Below are 19,507 nucleotides of genomic sequence, written 5' to 3'. Positions count from 1 at the left end.
ACTATTACAATGCCCAGCATACACGGGGTACTTAATAAATGTTGGCTCATTTCTGGCCTAGAATTAGAAGTTTCCAAATTTGTTTGCTTTTTAGTGACTTACATTTCTCTTTGGCTGAGAAATGCCATAAATCAAGCTAAGCCGCCTCTTTATATAAAAAATAAATAAATAGCTCTACATCTGTGACTTTAAGACTGGGTCATTTTAAAATACAATCATTATTTTTAAGTTCCTTACAAAGAGGATAACTTAACGAAAACACTCATATACATAGTAAAAGATATATAATGAAACAACTGTTCACCACCAGGATGCCCACTTAAATTGCTAACCTTCCTGAGCCTAGATCACTGTGATTGTGGTGTAGAAGCAGCTCTGGATAGTGAAGCTTTTTTTTTTTTTTTAAAAAAAGATGACCGGTAAGGGGATCTCAACCCTTGGCTTGGTGTTGTCAGCACCACGCTCAGCCAGTGAGCAAACCGGCCATCCCTATATAGGATCCGAACCCATGGCCTTGGTGTTATCAGCACCACACTCTACCGAGTGAGCCACGGGCCGGCCTTGAAGCTTTTTTTAATAGGCTGAATTAGGTTCCTGTTCTCAATGCTGTCCTAGGACCTGATGCATACCTCTATCGTAACATTTGTTAACTCTCCCGAATTGGAGTAACGTGTTTTCATGCTTCCCCTCCAGTACAGGTTTAATCTTAAAAAGGCAGGGACTATGTCTTGAGGCTTAGCTCAGTGTCTGCCATATAGCAGGCATTCAATATATAGTTGTGAAATGAGTCAAGAGACACTAAAGCTGTTTCTTTGCCTAGGGGAACAAGTGATTATGATTAAATGTAATCTGTATTTACATAAGGTATATGTATCAAAGTCTTAGGTTCCCCAAATTCAAGAGAAAGAAAAGTTATGATTTCTTAGGTAGCTTGGATATGTCCCAATGCCCTCTTGACCCAAAGTTAAAATGTATATATTAATTGAAACACCTATTGATATAGTAATGCATTAATCATATGTGTTCTATCTTTCCTCCTCCTTTTTCAGGACTTGTGCCATTCTCATTGTGATGAGTCTGTCATCCAGAAGAAGATCATGACTATTATCAACTGCTTTATTAATTCCAGTATTCCACCAGCTTTACAAATTGACATTCCAGTAGAGCAAGCCCAGAAGATTATTGAACACAGGAAGGTGTTAGGACCATATGTATTTAGAGAGGCACAGGTAAGAAATCAGGGCATGTGGCTCAGCATATTTTTTTAAAAATTGGCGATCTAGATATTCTGTTAAAGCTTTCGCATTATTCATATTTGGCAAGGTTCCAATCCTCCCAATACTGAGATTTATTCTATATAACTTAGATTATCTTTGCATATGCCACCGAAACATAAGAAACTAGTAACTTATGTGCTATTTTGTTGGTGGTAGTATATAGCAAATAAAATTAAATACTACACTTTGACTTTACATAGTTACCATTTTTGTTTCTCACTTAAAAAACTCCAGCTAATTCATCCTTCCTTTCCCACCATTCATATTTCTTTATAAAATATCTCCCACCACAAAAATGTGTAAAATATGTGTGTCCCAAGATTTGTGTATTTTTAAAGATTGGAGTATTCACATAGCTCATAAAATAAGTGAGAGGAGATTTAAGTACCCAACTAACATAAAGTACACAAACTCATGAAAGGAAAATCATGCCTGTTAACCTGCTCAAGTTACTTCTTTTTAAGATAAATAATAGAGAACAGTGACTCAGTGAACATAATTTATTTGCATTTTGAAAAACCTTTTAGTGATGTTGTTCCTAAAAAATGATTAAGAAAAATAAATTATAATAGGGGTAATAGGGAAGGCCATGTCATGAATTAAGTGATATGAAACAGAGATTTAGGGTATGATTGCCCTTGAGCATGGAAAAAGGCCATTATTCCTTAACATTCATTTGTGAGCCAGCTGTGGTCCAAGTCCTCTAAGGAACTGAATGTGGATTCACAATCCAAATTATGCATTAAAAGAGGCAAAAATACAGAGGAATGATTGAGGATGTGTTAGAGAGAAATAGAGAAAACATGGTGACAGAATTGTAGCATCTATTAGCCAAAACATCTTAAAAGTAACTGAACCTAGCCTAGGTCTCCTGATAACCAGGCAAGGACTTGCCTATCTATATCAAAGAGCCTGAGTCTGACGATGAATGTCTGGAGCTGCTGACATTGGTTGCTTCCAGCACGCTTTTAAGGTATTACAGCCAATGAGCTTTACAGCCAATGAGCTTTATTGGATGGAGTCCTCTGGCCTGTGACTTCTGCCTGATTTCCTAAAACAGCCAGCAGTCCTAGATATATCTTAAATATGGACTTTGGAGCATCTGAAAATAAATAGAATCTTTGTTCAGGGGTCTTGCCAAACTGCATTTATTATTTTTCCTGTTTCATAAGAAAGCTCGGAGGATGGCATCCCCTCCTACCCAGGTATACAAGCCAGAGATCTGGCTGCCATCTTCATGTCTTCCCTGTCCTTCATTCCCTTACCCCATGTCTAATCAGTCCCTAAAGTTTATTAATTTGTCTCCTTGTATCTGCCATTCTATTTACTTTTCTCCAACTCCACTCCACTACCTCACTTCAGATCTGCAACATGTCTCACATTGATTACCAAAACTCCCTGCCTCTGGGCTCTCTCCAAACCATTCAACTCACTGCAAACAGCAGTCTTTTTCAAAATATGTATCTAATCATACACTTCTCTGACTAAAGCATTTCAATTTTTCCCCACTGCCCTCAGAATGAAGTCTGTACTCCTACATTCCTCTCTAGCTATATCTCTTACCACTCCCTGCCATCTCTCCAAGTTTACTGACATACCTGTAATCCATAAATAGCCCTTACTAGCTTCTCTCCTGATCATTTTGCAGTCACATCCTCTCTGTCTTGTGTTTGTCCCTAACATAACACTTATCACACTAAATTAAAAGTGAACTCTTCTTGTGTCTGACTTTCACATTAGATTGTAAGCTCTTTGGGGACAGGAAAAGTTTTTTATATACCTTTGTGGCCCAAATGTCTGGCAAAGAGTATGCAGTATTTTTAAAATATGAATGAATGATGTGAGAAGAGATCTATCATGACAGAAAGGAGTAAGATCAAATTGGAAATGAGAACAAAAGTTGAGCAAAAGGGCTGAACAGTAAATAAGAAATTGCTGGCTGTTTTAGGATTGTTATCAGTGTAGTCTCTGCCAGTCCACCTAATTCCCATGCCAAGTTTTTCCATTAGTTCCAGAGGCATACATTACTTCCAAGAACTAGTGTACCACCATTCCCAATAGGCTGAAAGTTTTCATCACTCGGATTTTCACTGATCCTTTTACTCATACTGAAGCCATTGCTCATCTGCTGGCAGTGAGCAAAGTAGCTCTATATTTATTAAAATGTTTTCTTATCCACAATTTGGTTGTCTTTTAAGGTTCTGGAGGTACAAGATAATTTTCATTAGTGAAAAGTATTAACCTAAAATCTCAATTCAACTTTTAGGAATAGGGCAATTTTATGCCTTTCATTAAAAATTGTGCCCTAATTGGGTGACTTTTACTGGAAAGTCTTCTAGATGGAAATATGTATATGCATTTGAAAGCTGGGAATGACTCAAGTTTTGGAGGTAACTGAAAAGTAGGGTCAGTAATTGGTAAATAGAGAAAGAGGAGTATTTAAGTTTAAGAAGTTTATAATAAAAGCTACCATGATTCCTTAACATTGGGAATGGGGGATTACTTAATTAAATGAATGGCAAGTAAATGTAAATGAAAATTTATTAAAAGCCTGCATTTCATCAAATAAAGTATCTCTAGATTTTATGTTCACAGTCCCAAGAGACTATGGAATAAAATAACAAAACCATATTTTAAAAGGAGTGAATAATTTTAGAATTACTAATGACATTTATGTACGGAAAAGAGGAGTAATGAAATATGCCAATTCAGAACACTGTTGATCACTGCAGCACTTACTTTTAAAAAATTTTTCTTTTCCCCTAACAGTTGGCTTGGAGCCTAATGGGATGGTTCGTTTTTCTCCAGGGCATTAGGTAAAGGCCATTCCTGACAATAAGATGCTGGACTTGATCTGATGTGGCAAGTCCCACCTTCTTGGAAGTAATGTATGCCTCTGGAACTAATGGAAAAACTTGGCATGGGAACTAGAGCAGCTATTCTTATCTCTATAAATATCACAATTAATCACTTAATGTAAAGTGTCCTCATAGAAAGCATTTGTCCAGGATACCATTCTGCTTTTTAAATGTTACTTTTCTTGCTCTCACATAAAAGAGAGATTATATCATTTAAAAGTTACTCAAGATTTATTCTTAGATCTGCTGCTTTGTTTAAGAGCTTTTCCAGAGGCAAAATGGTATTTCCTTTCTCTAAAAGAAAGTAAAGGGCTGGGGGAAGTTTCCCTTGATGAACTGAATATTTGGAATACTTGCATAAAACAGCAGAGTGTGTGGCAGATCAACTGGTATATGTTTTAAAAGAAAACATAAATTTCTTATTTAAAAAGACCTAATGGATTCTTTATTAATACAATCAATTGGTTAGGGAAACATAAAGAATAAAGTGACTTTTAAGTGTATTTAGTGCATGTTTTTTTTAAAGAAAGACTTCTCATTGGTAATAAAAACATTGATGATAAGCATGTGCTGAGCTAAACTATATCAGCATGTCTGGAGACAATAAGTTAGCGGAAACATGGTGTATATTAAAGATAAAATGGTTAATTCATTATTATGGTGAATTAAAGTTTAAATTGGTACATTTGTATTAAATTGTAATCTGAGGTATACTTCGTTTTTTATACAGATGACAATTTTTGGGGTTCTGTTTAAATTTTGGCCTCAGTTTTGTGAGTTTAGGAAGAACTTAACTGATGAAAAAATTATGAGTGTTTCAGAGAGAAGACAAGAATATAATAAGCAGAAAAAAAAAGTGGCAGTCATAGAAGATGAAAAATTTGGAAAGGTGAGACAAGACTGATTTGGGGTTTAATCAGACTTTTAATTAAAAGTTATGTGATAAGTGTGAATTTGTAGAAGAATTTGGGCTGGGGATACATACATTGAAGTTATGGAATACAGATTTTAGTGGCTTTTAAGCCTTCAGTCAGAGGTTTCACACTTGTTTTTTAATTCCTCAAAAATTCTCCTCAAATGTCATCTCTCTCATGTGAAGGCTTCCTTTGATTTTCCCAGGCAACGCCTACAGCTTGCATCCACTGCAGTAAGTTCTACTCTCTCTTAGAACATGCATTATGTTGTCCTGGGATTAAGTTTTGCATCTGTCATTTTCAGTGGACAGAGATCCTCAAGGATTATTCTACTGTATTAGTTCATGTTTCATAAGCTCTAACACTAGTGTCCAGCACATGTTCAACTATTAATCATCATTTATTGAATAAATCAGGGAATAAAAGAAGGAAGGAAGGAAGGAAGGAAGGAACGAAGGAACAAGTACTATATACTGGGGGGGGGGGGCAGCATTTTCAGTATTAAAATTACAGAATGAAATATTGACTGTGAAATTTGTAAATATGAGTCACGAATTGGCCAGTCTGCCTATTTGTCTGTTAGTCTGTCTGTCCGTTCATCCATTTATCTGCCTGTCTCTCCTTACTTTTATTTGTTTTCTTTTAATTGAGAAGGGATAATTGCCCCCAAGAAATGTATCTCATCTTATTTACAAGCTTATGCCTATTCTATTTTTTAAAGAGCTTAAAAGGATAGAAAAGTATATTTTAAATGAACATTCATACTTGCACAGATCAAAATAAGCACTGTTAATATTTTGCCTCATTTGCTTTTTCTTTCCTTAAGAAATAAAACATTACAGGTAGAGTAAAATCTCTTAATCCCAGCCCTGAGTTGTATTACCCTCCCCATATCTAAAAGCAACCATTAAGTCTGGGAAATATTCTTCCAGCATTTTTTTAAACAAAAAAATGTTTTATGCATGTGTATGCATTCGTAAACAATACAGAGTACTATTTGGTATGTATTTTAACTTACATAAATGGTACCATATTATATTAGTCCGCTCAACCTGCCATAACAAAATACCAAGACTGGGTGGCTTAAACAATAGAAACTTATTTTCTCATAGTTCCAGAGGTTGGAAGTCCAAGATCAAGGTGCCAGCTGATTTGGTTCCTGGTGAGGGCTCTCTTCCTGGCTTGTAGATTGACAGCTTTTTGCTGTGTCCTCACATGGCAGGGAGAGAGAGAGATCTTGCTCTCTTTCTCTTCTTAATTTTTTATGTTTTGCACTTTTTGAGTGCCATCTAAACTATTTTTGCCTTATCCAAAGTGACAGAGATTTTCTACAGTCCTATGGATTAGGGTCCCACCCTTATACCTCATTTAACCTTAATTACCTCTTAAAGACCCTTTCTTAATATGTAGTCACACTAGGGGCTAGGGCTTCAACATTATGAATTTGGTCAGGGATGGAGGTGGGGGACACAGTTGAGTCCCTAGCATATACTGGGCAGCATCTTTCTACATCTTGCTTTTTTAACTCAACTTTATGTCTTTTAATTCTACCGACACTGCTATATTAGATCCAGTTTATTCAGTTTAATCACTGCATACTATTCTATCATATGAATACATATACTATTTTTATTTAACTATTTCCCTGTTGTTGGTTATTTGTTTCCATTTTTTTCACCTTTGCAAACAGTACTCACTGCAAACAACATTCCAGTAAACATTCTCATATTCACATATAAAAAATTTTTTTGGAATTGCTGAGTAATAGAGTATGTGCATTTTTAGTTTTTCTAGGTGCTACCATTTCATTTTCCTTGTGAGTGTATCAGTTTACATTTCTACAAACACTATGTGAAAATACAGTTTTTCCCCATTTGGTCATCTCTATCTGGTATATTCAGACTTTGAAATTTTTGCCAGTCTGATGATGACAGATGATATTTCATTATGCTCATTTATTTACATTTTCCTAGTTATTAGTAAGGTGGAACAACTTCTCATGTGTTTACTGACAATTTGGATTTCCTGTCATTGTAGTTGCCTACTGAGTTCCTTTGTCCACTTTCTGGGTAGGGGATATTTGCCTTTTCCTTATTGATTCCTAGGAGTTATTTATGAAATCTGGATATTAACTTCTTTGTTTGTTATAAATGTTGTAAAGATCTTCTCGGAGTCCATTGCTTGCTGTTTTGCATCACTGCCAGCAATGTATAAGAGCTGAAGGTGCTCCACAACCTTGCCAACACTTGGTATTGTGGATATGAATTGGCATTTTGTTGTTTTAATTTGTATTTCCCCATTTACTAATGATGCTAAACATATTTCAAATGTTCATTTGCCATTCTAATATCATCTTTAGTGAAGTGTCTGCTCTAATCTTTTGCCTAACTTTTAAAAGTCAAGTTGGCTGGTGTCTTGTTATTGAGTTTTCATAATCTTTGTATATTCTGGATACATGTCATTTATTAGACATGTGTTTTGCAAATATTTTCTCCCAAGTTGTGGCTTGATGTTTTATTTTCTTAGTGGTGTGTTTTAAAGAGCAAATGTTTTATTTTTGGCAAAGTGCAATTTAACAGTTTGTTTATGATTTGTACTTTTTGAGTGCCATCTGAACTATTTTGCCTAATCCAAAGTGACAGAGATTTTCTAGATTTTTGGCTCCAGAAGTTTTTTAGCTTTAACTATTACATTTAGGTCTATAATACATTTTAAGTTAATTTTAGTATGTGATATAACATGAAGGTCCAGGTTTTGTTTTGTTTTGTTTTGCAGGTGGATATCCAATTGTTAAAGCACCATTGTTGAAAAGACTGTCTTATTCTACTGACTTACCTTGGCACCTTTGTAAAATACCAGTTGACTTACATGAGTGTTCTATTTCTGGACCCTTTAATGTGTGTGTGTGTGTGTGTGTGTGTGTGTGTGTGTGTACATATATACATATATATATTCAGTCAAATCTCTTCTCCCGTAGGCATCTTGTAGCTTAATTTCTGAGGGATTTTTGTCTTTCTCTTCAGGTTTTTTCTAAGTCCAATCAACTATTATTTTACATTTTCCTTTTTTATATTTTTTTGTCCAGTTCTTCCCTGAGTTTCTGCACTTACGATTTGGAGTATTATACAAATGTTTATGTAAAGATATTTAATTTATTTGGGGATTTTTGTATTATAGTTTTCTTCTGATTCATGATTGAATTTCTTGGAAAGTACTGTCATCAGCTAAAATGCTGGAGTTCTCATTTTGTTTTATTCTTATAATGGTCCTGTATGGATATCACCTAACATTTTCTGCTTATTCTGAAATGTCTTATTTTCCTCAACTACCACTAATAGGGAACAGTCAGAACGCTCGTACAGTATATAAGAGTTATCCCATCCACTGGATGGGAGTGTACATTGACACAGTCATTTTGGAAAGCAATTTAACTTCATCCAGTAAATTAGAAGTTGCACATATCCTTTAACCTAGCAAATCCACTTGTATATACATGTACCCCAGAGCAATTCATGGGCACCTATATCAGGAGACATGCACTAGAATGTTTATAGCAACCATATTTTCAATAGCAAAAAACAGGAAAGTATCCAAATGTCCATTAACAGGAATTGGATGAATAAATTCATATGGTGATACTGTGTTGTGATGAAAAGCAAATAAACTATAGCTACAAGAATAAACAAGGATGAAAGTTGCAAAAGAATAGAAGCAGTCAATTCTACTTGTGTAAAATTCAAAATCACACAAAATAAGCAATATTAACATGGTAAAATATAAACAAGAAAAAGAAATGATAAACACACAAAATTCAGTATAGTGATTACCTTTGTGGGTGCGGTGGAGATGGAACATGGGATTGGGGAGTGGCACAAAGGGGATCAAAGGCACCCATAGTATTTTATTTTTCAAGCTTTGATGGTATTGTTATTATTCATGTCTTATGTGTGTGTTATAAATATTTTTATATGTATTTAATATTTAATAATTTTTTTTAATGAATGATGCTACACAGCAAATAGATCAGATTTTCAGAAGCTTATCTTTGGTTGATATTTTATATTATCTGGAGGTTGATGGTATTTCCTGTGTAGAGTGGGCATCAGGGAAGTCATATAAGCCAGAAAGTAAGCAAGCAAAAGCTTGCTTCTCCTGAATCAGTTCTTCACATTGTGGCTTCATATATTGTTTTTGATGCACTATGAATTTTGTAACAGTGGGGCAGTCATAAGCATATATATTAGTGAAATAATATTATTAAAGTTAAATATAATTATTTTTGGATTATTTACTTTAAAATATTTCCCTTCCAATAGTTTAGGTAAATAATTGATCAAATAATACCAAATCTGATTTTCCCCTCAAACCAAATTGGGCTAGGTGTCTAGCCCAATCTATGTAATCTGACAAGGAAGAAATTCCACTAACTGAAAGTCCTCGTATCTCCCTTCTCCAGTGCCTTGAGGCAAGTCCATATTCAGCTAGGCTGCATGAATGTGATCCTAAGTTGTTGGTAGGCTCAGTGAGGAGAAGAGAAAGATGATCTCTTACTGTACCCTAAGATCTGAGGAAGAACTTCACAGCTATCTTAGTCTTAAGTATTTTCTATATGGTAAATATATTGTATGAAAGTTTGGACATATGGTGTAACGACAGTGGAGAAAATCTTAAATTGCTACATTTCAAGAAAATTCTGCATATGTGTTTATATCACTGATATTGTACTTTGGTTATGGAAATGTAAATGTCCTTAATTGGTTTCCTCATCTGTACATATCTGTTAGCTGGTAACTATTAACAGGGTTAAGTACAAATAATGGCAATTGAAAAGCCATCCTTTTGTAGGGTGAATCATCCTAAAGAAAAAGAAAGAGGAATTCTACTTTTGAATACTCTTCTTATATACAAAAACATATTGGTATCACTTAATAGTAACTGCAAATTTTATACATGCATTTATTTTAATATGGAAAATATAAGGACACCAATATAGTAGCAGATGTTTGTTTCAAAATTTTTATTGTCAATAAAGACAGATGAGGAAATGTTGGAAAAATTAATATAGGAAACCTGTGATTTTGTGGTAACATAAATATGTATGCTCTGAAAATGTGAAAAGTATTGGATTTCCCTAAGTAACTGTGGGCATGACTCTTAACTCTCTGAACGTCAATTTCATCTATCAACTAATGGCAATAATATTAATCTCACATGATTTTAGACGTACTAATTGACATGTATAAACTACATACATATCGGTTAGAGTGCAGTGTTATAACACCAAGGTCAAGGGTTTGGATCCCCATACTGGCCAGACGCTTTTAAAAAAAAGAACAAATCTATGTAAGCTATTCCAGTATAAAACTGTAAGGTATTATTTAATCATTTGATCTGAGACAGAATTGCATAGTAGATAGCAGTGTAGGCTCTAGAGTCAGACTGCCTTATTTTGAATCTGGCCTTCCCATTTATTAGTTCTATTAGGCAAACCACTTCACTTTCCCAAACATTATTTTTATCAGTAAAATGGAGATAGTAATAGATTTATATCATGAGACAGGATTAAATAAGATATGTGCAGTACAATGCATGTCATAAAGTAAATGTTAATTATTAATAGTGTATGAGCAGTTGTCCTTATTTATAGCAAAAATGTCAAATATATCCTCCACTTTTTATTCTTATCAAGGAATCTAATGGAGCTGTGTAGCCTGAAGAAAGTTATGATAGAAGAAAGAGAATTGCATGAAAAAGTTTTATCTGATTTAATGTCATCTATTTAATATCAAGTACTTAAAATGAACAGTAGCAAATTTATTAACAAAGGATCACAGTGATTTAACTAAATACAAAGTTTAGGGCCGGCCCAGTGGCACACTGGAGAGTGTGCTGCTTGGGAGTGCGGCGGCACTCCCGCCGAGGGTTCGGATCCCATGTGGAGACTGGTTCCCGCTCACTGGCTGAGGGCGGTGCGGGCGCAACACCAAGGGTTGCGATCCCGTTGCCGGTCCCCAGTATGGGTGCGACACCAAGGGTTGCGATCCCATTACCAGTCAGTAAAAAAGACAAAAAGGAAAATAAATAAATAAATAAATACAAAGTTTTAATTTTTAAATGGTAAAAAGTAAACAATATTAAAAGACAACTTGGAAAACGTGTGTAATATAAGTAGTGAAAATAAATCAGAAAAAAAGATACTCTTTTTTTTTTCCCTTGCACCTAGCCATTAAAGGGATCCAAACCCTTGACCAAAAAGATGAATACTCTTAACATAAAATTGAGCAAGGAGGGCCGGCCCGTGGCTCACTCGGGAGAGTGCGGTGCTGGTAACACCAAGGCCAGGGGTTCGGATCCCATATAGGGATGGCCGGTTGGCTCACTGGCTGAGCGTGGTGCTGACAACACCAAATCAAGGGTTAAGATCCCCTTACCGGTCATCTTTAAAAAAAAAAAAATTGAGCAAGGAGCATTAACAAGCAATTCAAAAAAGAGATTCAAATGAGTAAAAGCATTAAAAGATGTTCAACATTGCTAGTAATGAAAGGCATGAAAACCGACAAAGAAGAATATATTGGCAATACCCAATGTTGGTTGAGGCATACAAACTCATACATTATTGGAGAATGTGTAAGATGATTCTTTCTAAAGGACAGTTTGACAATACATATTGTTTAAAATATTCATTCTTTTTAATCCAGCAAATACAGTTCTAGAAATTTATTCTCACAAAAGAGAATCGTAAAAATGTACAAAGATGCATATACACAGCATCATTTGTAATAGTAAAATGTTGAAAATGACCTAAATTTCTAATAGGAGGCATTGATTAAATTACCTGTGGTGCATCTCTTTACTAGAATATTACTCACCTGTTGAAAATAGTTATATAATTTATTCATTTTATCATTCAATAAATATTTGAGTGCGTAAGACCATTCATCCATTGAAAATGGCAATGTATGGGCCGGCCCGGTGGCGCACTGGATAGTGCGCCGCTTGGGAAGCGCAGCGGCGCTCCTGCCCGAGGGTTCGGATCCCACATACAGACCGGTTCCCGCTCACTGGCTGAGCGAGGCGCGGGAGCAACACCGAGGGTTGCAATCCCGTTGCCAGTCCCCGGTCCGGTACGGGGGCAACACTGAGGGTTGCGATCCGTTGCCGGACACGGAAAAAGACAAAAAAAAAAAAAAGAAAGAAAATGGCGATGTAATTTATTCATTTTATCATCCAACAAATATCTGAGTTCATGCTGTGTGGCAGACCCTGTTTCTACAAGTAGGTATACAAGGGTAAATAATACAAAGACCCAGCTTACATTCCAGTTCTATATTATTTACATGGAAACATTTTTCACAACATATTTTACATGAGAAAGCAGATTTTCAAAGAGCATGTATAGTTTGATCTCATTTGTATAAAATTTACATAATAAACTGTAAAATTATATTATATATCTATGCATTTTCCCTAGTGTGAAATCTGGATGGATGTTCATGAAAATATTCATAGTGGTTTTTCTTGGATGTTAGAATTTGGGGATAATTTTTACATTCAACCCCCATCATTTATTTATTTTTAAATATTTTCATATTAGTATGAAAAAAATTAAAGATCAAAACAGTAGGCTGTCATTTAGTAATATTGACTTGATGAAACCTCAATGTATTGCTCACCACAAAATATTTTTTCATATGTTTTTATGGCTCCTTAACTGTAAGTTTATAGTAACATAGCATTATCCCTTGTTTAGAATAACGCAATTTAATATAATTACAGGATGGAATCAAACAATATGCAAGTGCTTCAGGGTCTGCTACCAAAACAGCTCCTTTAGTCAGTGATTCCTTCCTAGGCCTGCAGGCATACAGCCGACAGGTAAGCAGGCAAGCTGGCCCAGATCTCACTTCCTCTCCAGGGCACTGGATAGCTGAATGCAGTTACCAAGTCCTTGCACAGTACTAGAGGTGTGTCGCTTAAAAACGAGGCCAAATTATAATAGTAGAAGGGACTGAAAGGGAATCTCCTTGAGCTTCAGAGAAGATTAAAATTTCAGCCAATACTGTACAATATAATCAAGGAAAATAACTTCTTGATACACATGAAGAAGATTTAAGTTACAGAAGTTGTAATGATGATCATACTGGAAAAGAGAATAGGACAGTACAATACAGAGAATGAGATCAAATACTATAGATTGTTACATTCTTGGTACATGATATCATATTCCATATGATAGAAGAATGTCAAATGCTTAGTCTCAATCTTTTAATTCTTTGAGGTGGTTATAAAATTAGCCAGTACACATTTATAGTTGTTATGTTTACATTTACATTTATAACTAGCGCATTGGTATCACTTTCCTGAAATTTCACGGGTTTAATTTATGTCCATTTTCAATGTCTTGTACTGAAAGCATTTGCATTTCTGGGTAATACTAACTCAAGAAGCAATCATTTTGGCGTTTAGGAATGTCAGATAAGTTCATTTACCCACCTGAGATAACTGATAGACTATGAAGCTGTTATTGAGAGAGGAGAAATATCCAGTTTCATGGAACCATATGCTGAAAGAGATATACCTAAAAGCATATAATACCTAATGATACCGTTTAGCAGTACATTCATTAGCAAATGACAGGCATTAAATTTCAGAAACACAGTATAAAAATAAAGGGGGAGATATGAAATTAGAAATACCAGGCTTCTAATTTTTACTCTGTCACTTACAAATCAGTTATCTTGAAACCTAAAAATAACCACATAATTTCTTTTGAGCCTATTTCCTTATCTGTTCAAAAGAAAGAAAGGGAGGGAGAGAGAGGAAGGGAGGTGAGGATGATGATGATATCCTGTCATATCTCAAGGTTTTTGTAAGAAACTAAAAAGCTTTTGGAAATCAAACACATAAATATATAGATGATGATGATGATGATGATTGCTATTTAAAGTATACATGTCGAATTACTCTAGCAATTTGTAAAATAATAATACACTGACATGCAAGTGTGGATATATGTATTTGTTCCAGATACATTTTGCACATGGAAGAATTGTAATTAATCCAAAGGCAAAGTTACCCTCCCCCCAAAACTCGGATCTTTCCTAAGCACCTAAATGCATAATGAAATCGATTACATAAAGGTGATTGAATAGTTGTCAAGATATCTATAAAGCTTTTGTGACATTGATTCACTGAGAAATAGTATATGATTACATCTCACCCTATCCCCTCCCTCCCAATTAGGGAATTAATTTAGGTCAAGACTATTGAAAAAAGTACCTTTAATTTATCATGAATATTCTTATGAAAATGGAGTAAGGTAGGTTGGTAATAATCTGTGGTACCCAGTTAAAAGGTTACATACACAAGTTTAGTTTGTGAAAATTCATATCATTATAAATGTACAATATGTGCATTTTATATGTGTTATGCTTCAATAAAAAGTTTAAATGAAGGGGCTGATAAAAGCTGTCTTACCTTCAGTATATTTCCTGAGGCTAAAATTTCCAGAATTAACTTTGAAAATTTGCTTTTCTAGCCAACCTGGTGCTACTCAAAGTACATAGAAGCCTTAGAACAGGAACGAATTCTTCTTAAAATCCAAGACGAACTGGAAAGAAAGTTGTTTACAGGTAATTTTTGCTTTTTGCTTACAGGGTTGCTTTGTTATCTATCACAGATTAATTTTAAAGGACTTTGCTAATGATTACTTCACTGTTTTTCTTATTTCTCATTTTTGTTCAGGCATACCATCTCTCACAAATTTTAAGGCTACTCCTTCAGCTATGACATTGAAAAAGACTATGTCTTCCCACACCAGCCAGAGTGAGTTTCCAATGAGAGTCTATCTTCAGTTTTTTCTTCCTTATTGTTGGAGTTCTGCCTTTCTCCTGGCCCTCCAGAAAATACAGGGAGGAAGGGATGAGGACTGATTACCCCCACAACTGCTGTGACCCCTGAGTTAGGAGAATTTCTGTGTGTGTCTGTGTGTCTGTGTGTCCTTTCTGCAAGGTAAGTCAGTCTCACCAGTGTCCGTTTCACACTCACACTCATGCACATGCACACACATAAACCACAGGCACACACATGCACACCACACACACACACACATATACCTCACTAACAAATTGATGGGTAGGAGTACCTTGCCTCCCTTTCAAGTGACACTGTCTCTTGAGAAATGAGGCCTCTAGAGAGTGATCATTAATTGCTGATACTTACTCCTTACTATTCTCTTCCACAAAGAACATGTATGGATGAATGATCTCTACCTAAGTTTTCCCAAGTTGGGAAATAAGAAGGAACTGAAAATTGAGCTGGGACCCTTTTCACCTACAGATACTGATGTGATTATACAGTTTTGATTGGATACTAACGTTAGAGTTTAACAATGCCTTTACAAAATAGTCTAGTATAATGTAGTGTATGTGTAACCCATTGACCCAGTATTTGAAGAACCCAGTTAAAAGTCTCCTCTTACTAATTGTCTTGCAGATTAGCTTTTGGGTTTCTCAAAATGCTTAGTTTTCTGGTTCCTGGGAGGGTTTCATGAGTAGGCCTTAATGTTCTGAGTCTGCTCGTTTTCCTTCTCTTCTAGTTTACCCTAACCACTGCACCCTTATGACAGTCCCCCACCCTTAGGCCAACCTCATAGTGCCCCAACATTTAGGGCATGCTGGCACATCTGTTCACTTTTTTCGTTCTTATGACAACTCTAAAGTTTTTGTTGTTATTTGGATTTGTATTTTCTATAGATGCTTAACGTTTTCATTCATTTATTTTTCCTTTGCAGGAATTCTTTAAAGTAAATTTAACTGACATGAGAAGCTCAACTGATTTTTTGATGGTCTGCATTAGCGCAAGCCTAACATCTAAATAAAGTTTGGCTTGATTTACTTCCATAATTTTAAAATTACAGCTATTCTGTATACATAATGTAAAAGACTATTAAAAAATGTTAAAACCTATTTAGAATAAAATGACTACTATCTAGGTTAGAAGAATCAAACTGTTTTGCTTATCACAGACCTTAAGGAAGTATAAGGTTATGCTGCTCAAGTAATCTTTCAACAAATATTCCTTGACCATTTACTATATTTGCTTAGCAGATATATTCCAAAGGTGATTAGGGAACGAATATTCCTAGCAATAAATAGACTCACAACATAAACGGAAGAGCATTCCCCATCCTCTCCCTAACTCTACAGGAAGTATATATTAAAGCAGTGGTTCTCACGCTTTAGTGTGCGTAAGACTCACTGTGACATTTGCTAGCATTGCAGGTTTCTGGGCCCACTTCCTGGGAGTCTGATTCAGCAGATCTTGGGCAGGACCCAGGAATCTCCATCTTTAACAGACATCCCAGGTGATTCTGATGCGAGTGTTCCACAGACCACTCTTTAGATAAATTGTTAGGGTAGCAAGAAAATAGCTTCAAAAAATAAAAGCCCTCTTATTACCTGGGCTACACCTGTGGCAAAGAGAACCCAGACATACACCCTCCTATACTTTTTCCTGGAGGACAGAAGAATGTGTAAGAAAAAACCTGGGAAGATCATCTATAGGCTTCATGACTCAGGCACTCTGAGGACTATGACCCGGATTACTGAATTGGAAGCATTGGACTTCCAGTCTTATATAATCCCAGAAAGTATTTTCAAAGTAGAAACTGTTGTTCCAAATTATCTAAATAGTTAGACATTTTTTTTTTTTTTTTTTGTCTTTTGTCTTTTTTCCGTGTCCGGCAACGGATCGCAACCCTCAGTGTTGCCCCCGTACCGGGCCGGGGACCGGCAACGGGATCGCAAGCCTCGGTGTTGCTCCCGCGCCTAGCTCAGCCAGTGAGCGGGAGCCGGTCTGTATGTGGGATCCGAACCCTCGGACGGGAGTGCCGCCGCGCTTCCCAAGCGGCGCACCATCCAGTGCGCCACCGGGCCGGCCCTAAATAGTTAGACATTTTTTTTTTTTTTTTTTGTCTTTTGTCTTTTTGCCGTGTCCGGCAACGGATCGCAACCCTCAGTGTTGCCCCCGTACCGGGCCGGGGACCGGCAACGGGATCGCAAGCCTCGGTGTTGCTCCCGCGCCTAGCTCAGCCAGTGAGCGGGAGCCGGTCTGTATGTGGGATCCGAACCCTCGGACGGGAGTGCCGCCGCGCTTCCCAAGCGGCGCACCATCCAGTGCGCCACCGGGCCGGCCCTAAATAGTTAGACATTTTAAATGGGGAATGGATCAGGAGACACACTTCAGAGATCATCTTTCTTCTAAAGTAGTGGTTTGGGGACACTTTTTTTTTTTTTTTTTTTTAAGTCATTGGAACCCTGTAGTTCCCTGTGCTCCTAAAGTGCCCCATACCCTGTAGGGGCCATGAAGTTTGTAACTGTTTTCCAGTCATTGTCCTTGTTCTTTATTTTTTGTCTTCCACACGTGTTCTGCCTTCTCTGGTTTTAATTGAGAATTTTTATGCGGTTCCGTTTTCTCTCCTCTCTTAGCATATCACTTATACTTCTTTTTATAATTTTCTTATTGGTTGTCCTGAAGTTCATACTATACATTTACAACTAATAAATGTCCACTTTCAAATAACACTCTAGCACCTCATGGGTGGTGCAAATGTCTTATTACAGAGTATTCCCAATTCCTCCCTCCTGTCCCTTATCACATTGCTGCCAGTCATTTCATTTGTCCGGAGGCCCCAGCTGCAGGATTCTGCTCTCTGTGAGCTGTGATTCTCTGTACCTGCCTGTCTTTCCAGTTTTAGGAGCAGCTGTTTGCCCTATTACTATAATACTTTGATGGAGCCAAGAAGAATTGTTGATTTTCAATTTGTTCAGCTTTTTTTCTTGTTGCGAGGATGTCAGTGATGACTTCCAAGCTCTTACATGTTGGATTGGGGCCCTAAAGTTTGACACCTGAATTTAAAGTATTCTACAGTCAGTTTTGTTAAGATAAAATTAAGAAAGATTAACATGTTAAGTAAAAGTTTTTATTGTATTATATATACTAAGTTGATGGTGATTTTTATATTATAACTATTTATTCATTTTTGGCCTGCCCTCAAAGCATCCCACAGCATGGGCTTGTTCCAATTTTTGCCACTGGAGGCAATTTCCTTATAATAGTGTACCCAGGAAGTACACTGTTGATTCTACTGATTCTTCGTAAAATCTCTTCAGTGTATCTCCTTCTTACCCTTCATTGTTGTATGACTGCCTTATTCCAGATCCTCATCACCTTGGGTCTGGGTCCTAATTAATATCTCTTTTTCCTTCCTTGGCTAAATCTGGCTACATTTAAAAATACAGAATGCTATTTTCCTTAAAAAGATTTTAAGTGATTATTTTTGTAACTGCCCATGATTATTCTCTACTTCTACTATCAAAAAAGCATAAAATTTGGATCACACAAAGACAACAAATATCTATAAATACTTAGTTGTTAAAGATTAAACCCTTATGTTTTTCAAGACAAAAAATAATAATAAATAAATAAATAAATAGAAAGCTAAAACTAAAAAAATAAATTCAGTCAAATAACTTCTTTTACATCATCTTTGGAAGTATAATGCCTGAAGGAGCCAATGTTTGTTGAATTAATAAAACTTAAATTCCTTACTTACACGTAATGTAACATATTCCATATTTTAGGTAATCTTAAAAGTGCCCTTAAATATGACTTGAGTGTGTTCAATAAATGAATAAATTCTAATTGTGCTGTGTTTTTGCATCTGATGTGCTTCTTAATTTTATGAGTTCTCTTGAAGAAAAGACAGTTCACTTTTGAAAGAGTCTTAGATTTTAAAAATACACAAATTGCTATATATGCTATGTCAACTTACATCCTTCAAACATGGGAGAATTGAGCACATACTTTTTTTGTTTACATTATTATTGGGGGTGAATAAATGTATTTTGAAATGAATACATTAATAAAGTAATCCTAAAGTAATTTGGCCAGTTGGATCACATTCAATTTGTGTATATTATTTTTTAATAAGCTAATTTAGTATTAAAGATATAACTTAATACATGTTATATTAAATGTATATCTTTATTATTTGTCATATAATTGAAATTATAGTACATAATCTGTGAATAATTGAATTATCTTTTTTTTTATTTTGTCAATATACAATGTAGTTGATTATTATGTCCCATCACCGAAACCTCCCTCCCTTCTCCCTCTCCCCCCTCCCCCCCAAGTGTGTCCCCTCCATTTGCTTGTTGTAAGAACTTCAAAAAAAAAAATAATAATAATCGTGGTTGTTATATCTTCCTCTCCCCCCCCCTGGTTTTTTGGGGGTTTTTTTTGTTGTTGTTGTTTGTTTGTTTTTTGTGTGTGTGTGTGAGAGTGTGTGTGTGTGTGTATGTATGTGTGTGAATTGATTCATTCACCTTTTGTTCCCTCCAAGAAGTGAAAACATGTGGTATTTCTTTTTCTCTGCCTGACTCGTTTCACTTAA

At 35.8% G+C, this 19,507-nt stretch overlaps 1 protein-coding gene across 1 annotated transcript in view; it reads left to right on the top strand.

The window, feature by feature from the left end:
- RGS22 (regulator of G-protein signaling 22) overlaps positions 1-18,998 on the top strand; it is a 121,611-nt gene extending 102,613 nt beyond the window's left edge. Inside the window, exons 19-25 of the mRNA XM_008574778.1 lie at positions 1,050-1,229; positions 4,866-5,024; positions 12,826-12,924; positions 14,588-14,681; positions 14,794-14,874; positions 15,842-16,748; positions 17,259-18,998. Of these exons, the coding sequence (XP_008573000.1) occupies positions 1,050-1,229; positions 4,866-5,024; positions 12,826-12,924; positions 14,588-14,681; positions 14,794-14,874; positions 15,842-15,852 (624 nt within the window). The 3' untranslated portion in view covers positions 15,853-16,748; positions 17,259-18,998. The remainder of the gene's footprint in view (positions 1-1,049; positions 1,230-4,865; positions 5,025-12,825; positions 12,925-14,587; positions 14,682-14,793; positions 14,875-15,841; positions 16,749-17,258) is intronic.
- Positions 18,999-19,507: the final 509 nt, after the last annotated feature.

Source organism: Galeopterus variegatus, unplaced genomic scaffold (genome assembly GCF_000696425.1).
Source record: "Galeopterus variegatus unplaced genomic scaffold, G_variegatus-3.0.2 Scaffold1103, whole genome shotgun sequence".
NCBI lineage: Eukaryota > Metazoa > Chordata > Mammalia > Dermoptera > Cynocephalidae > Galeopterus > Galeopterus variegatus.
This window is presented reverse-complemented; position numbering and strand designations above follow the sequence as displayed.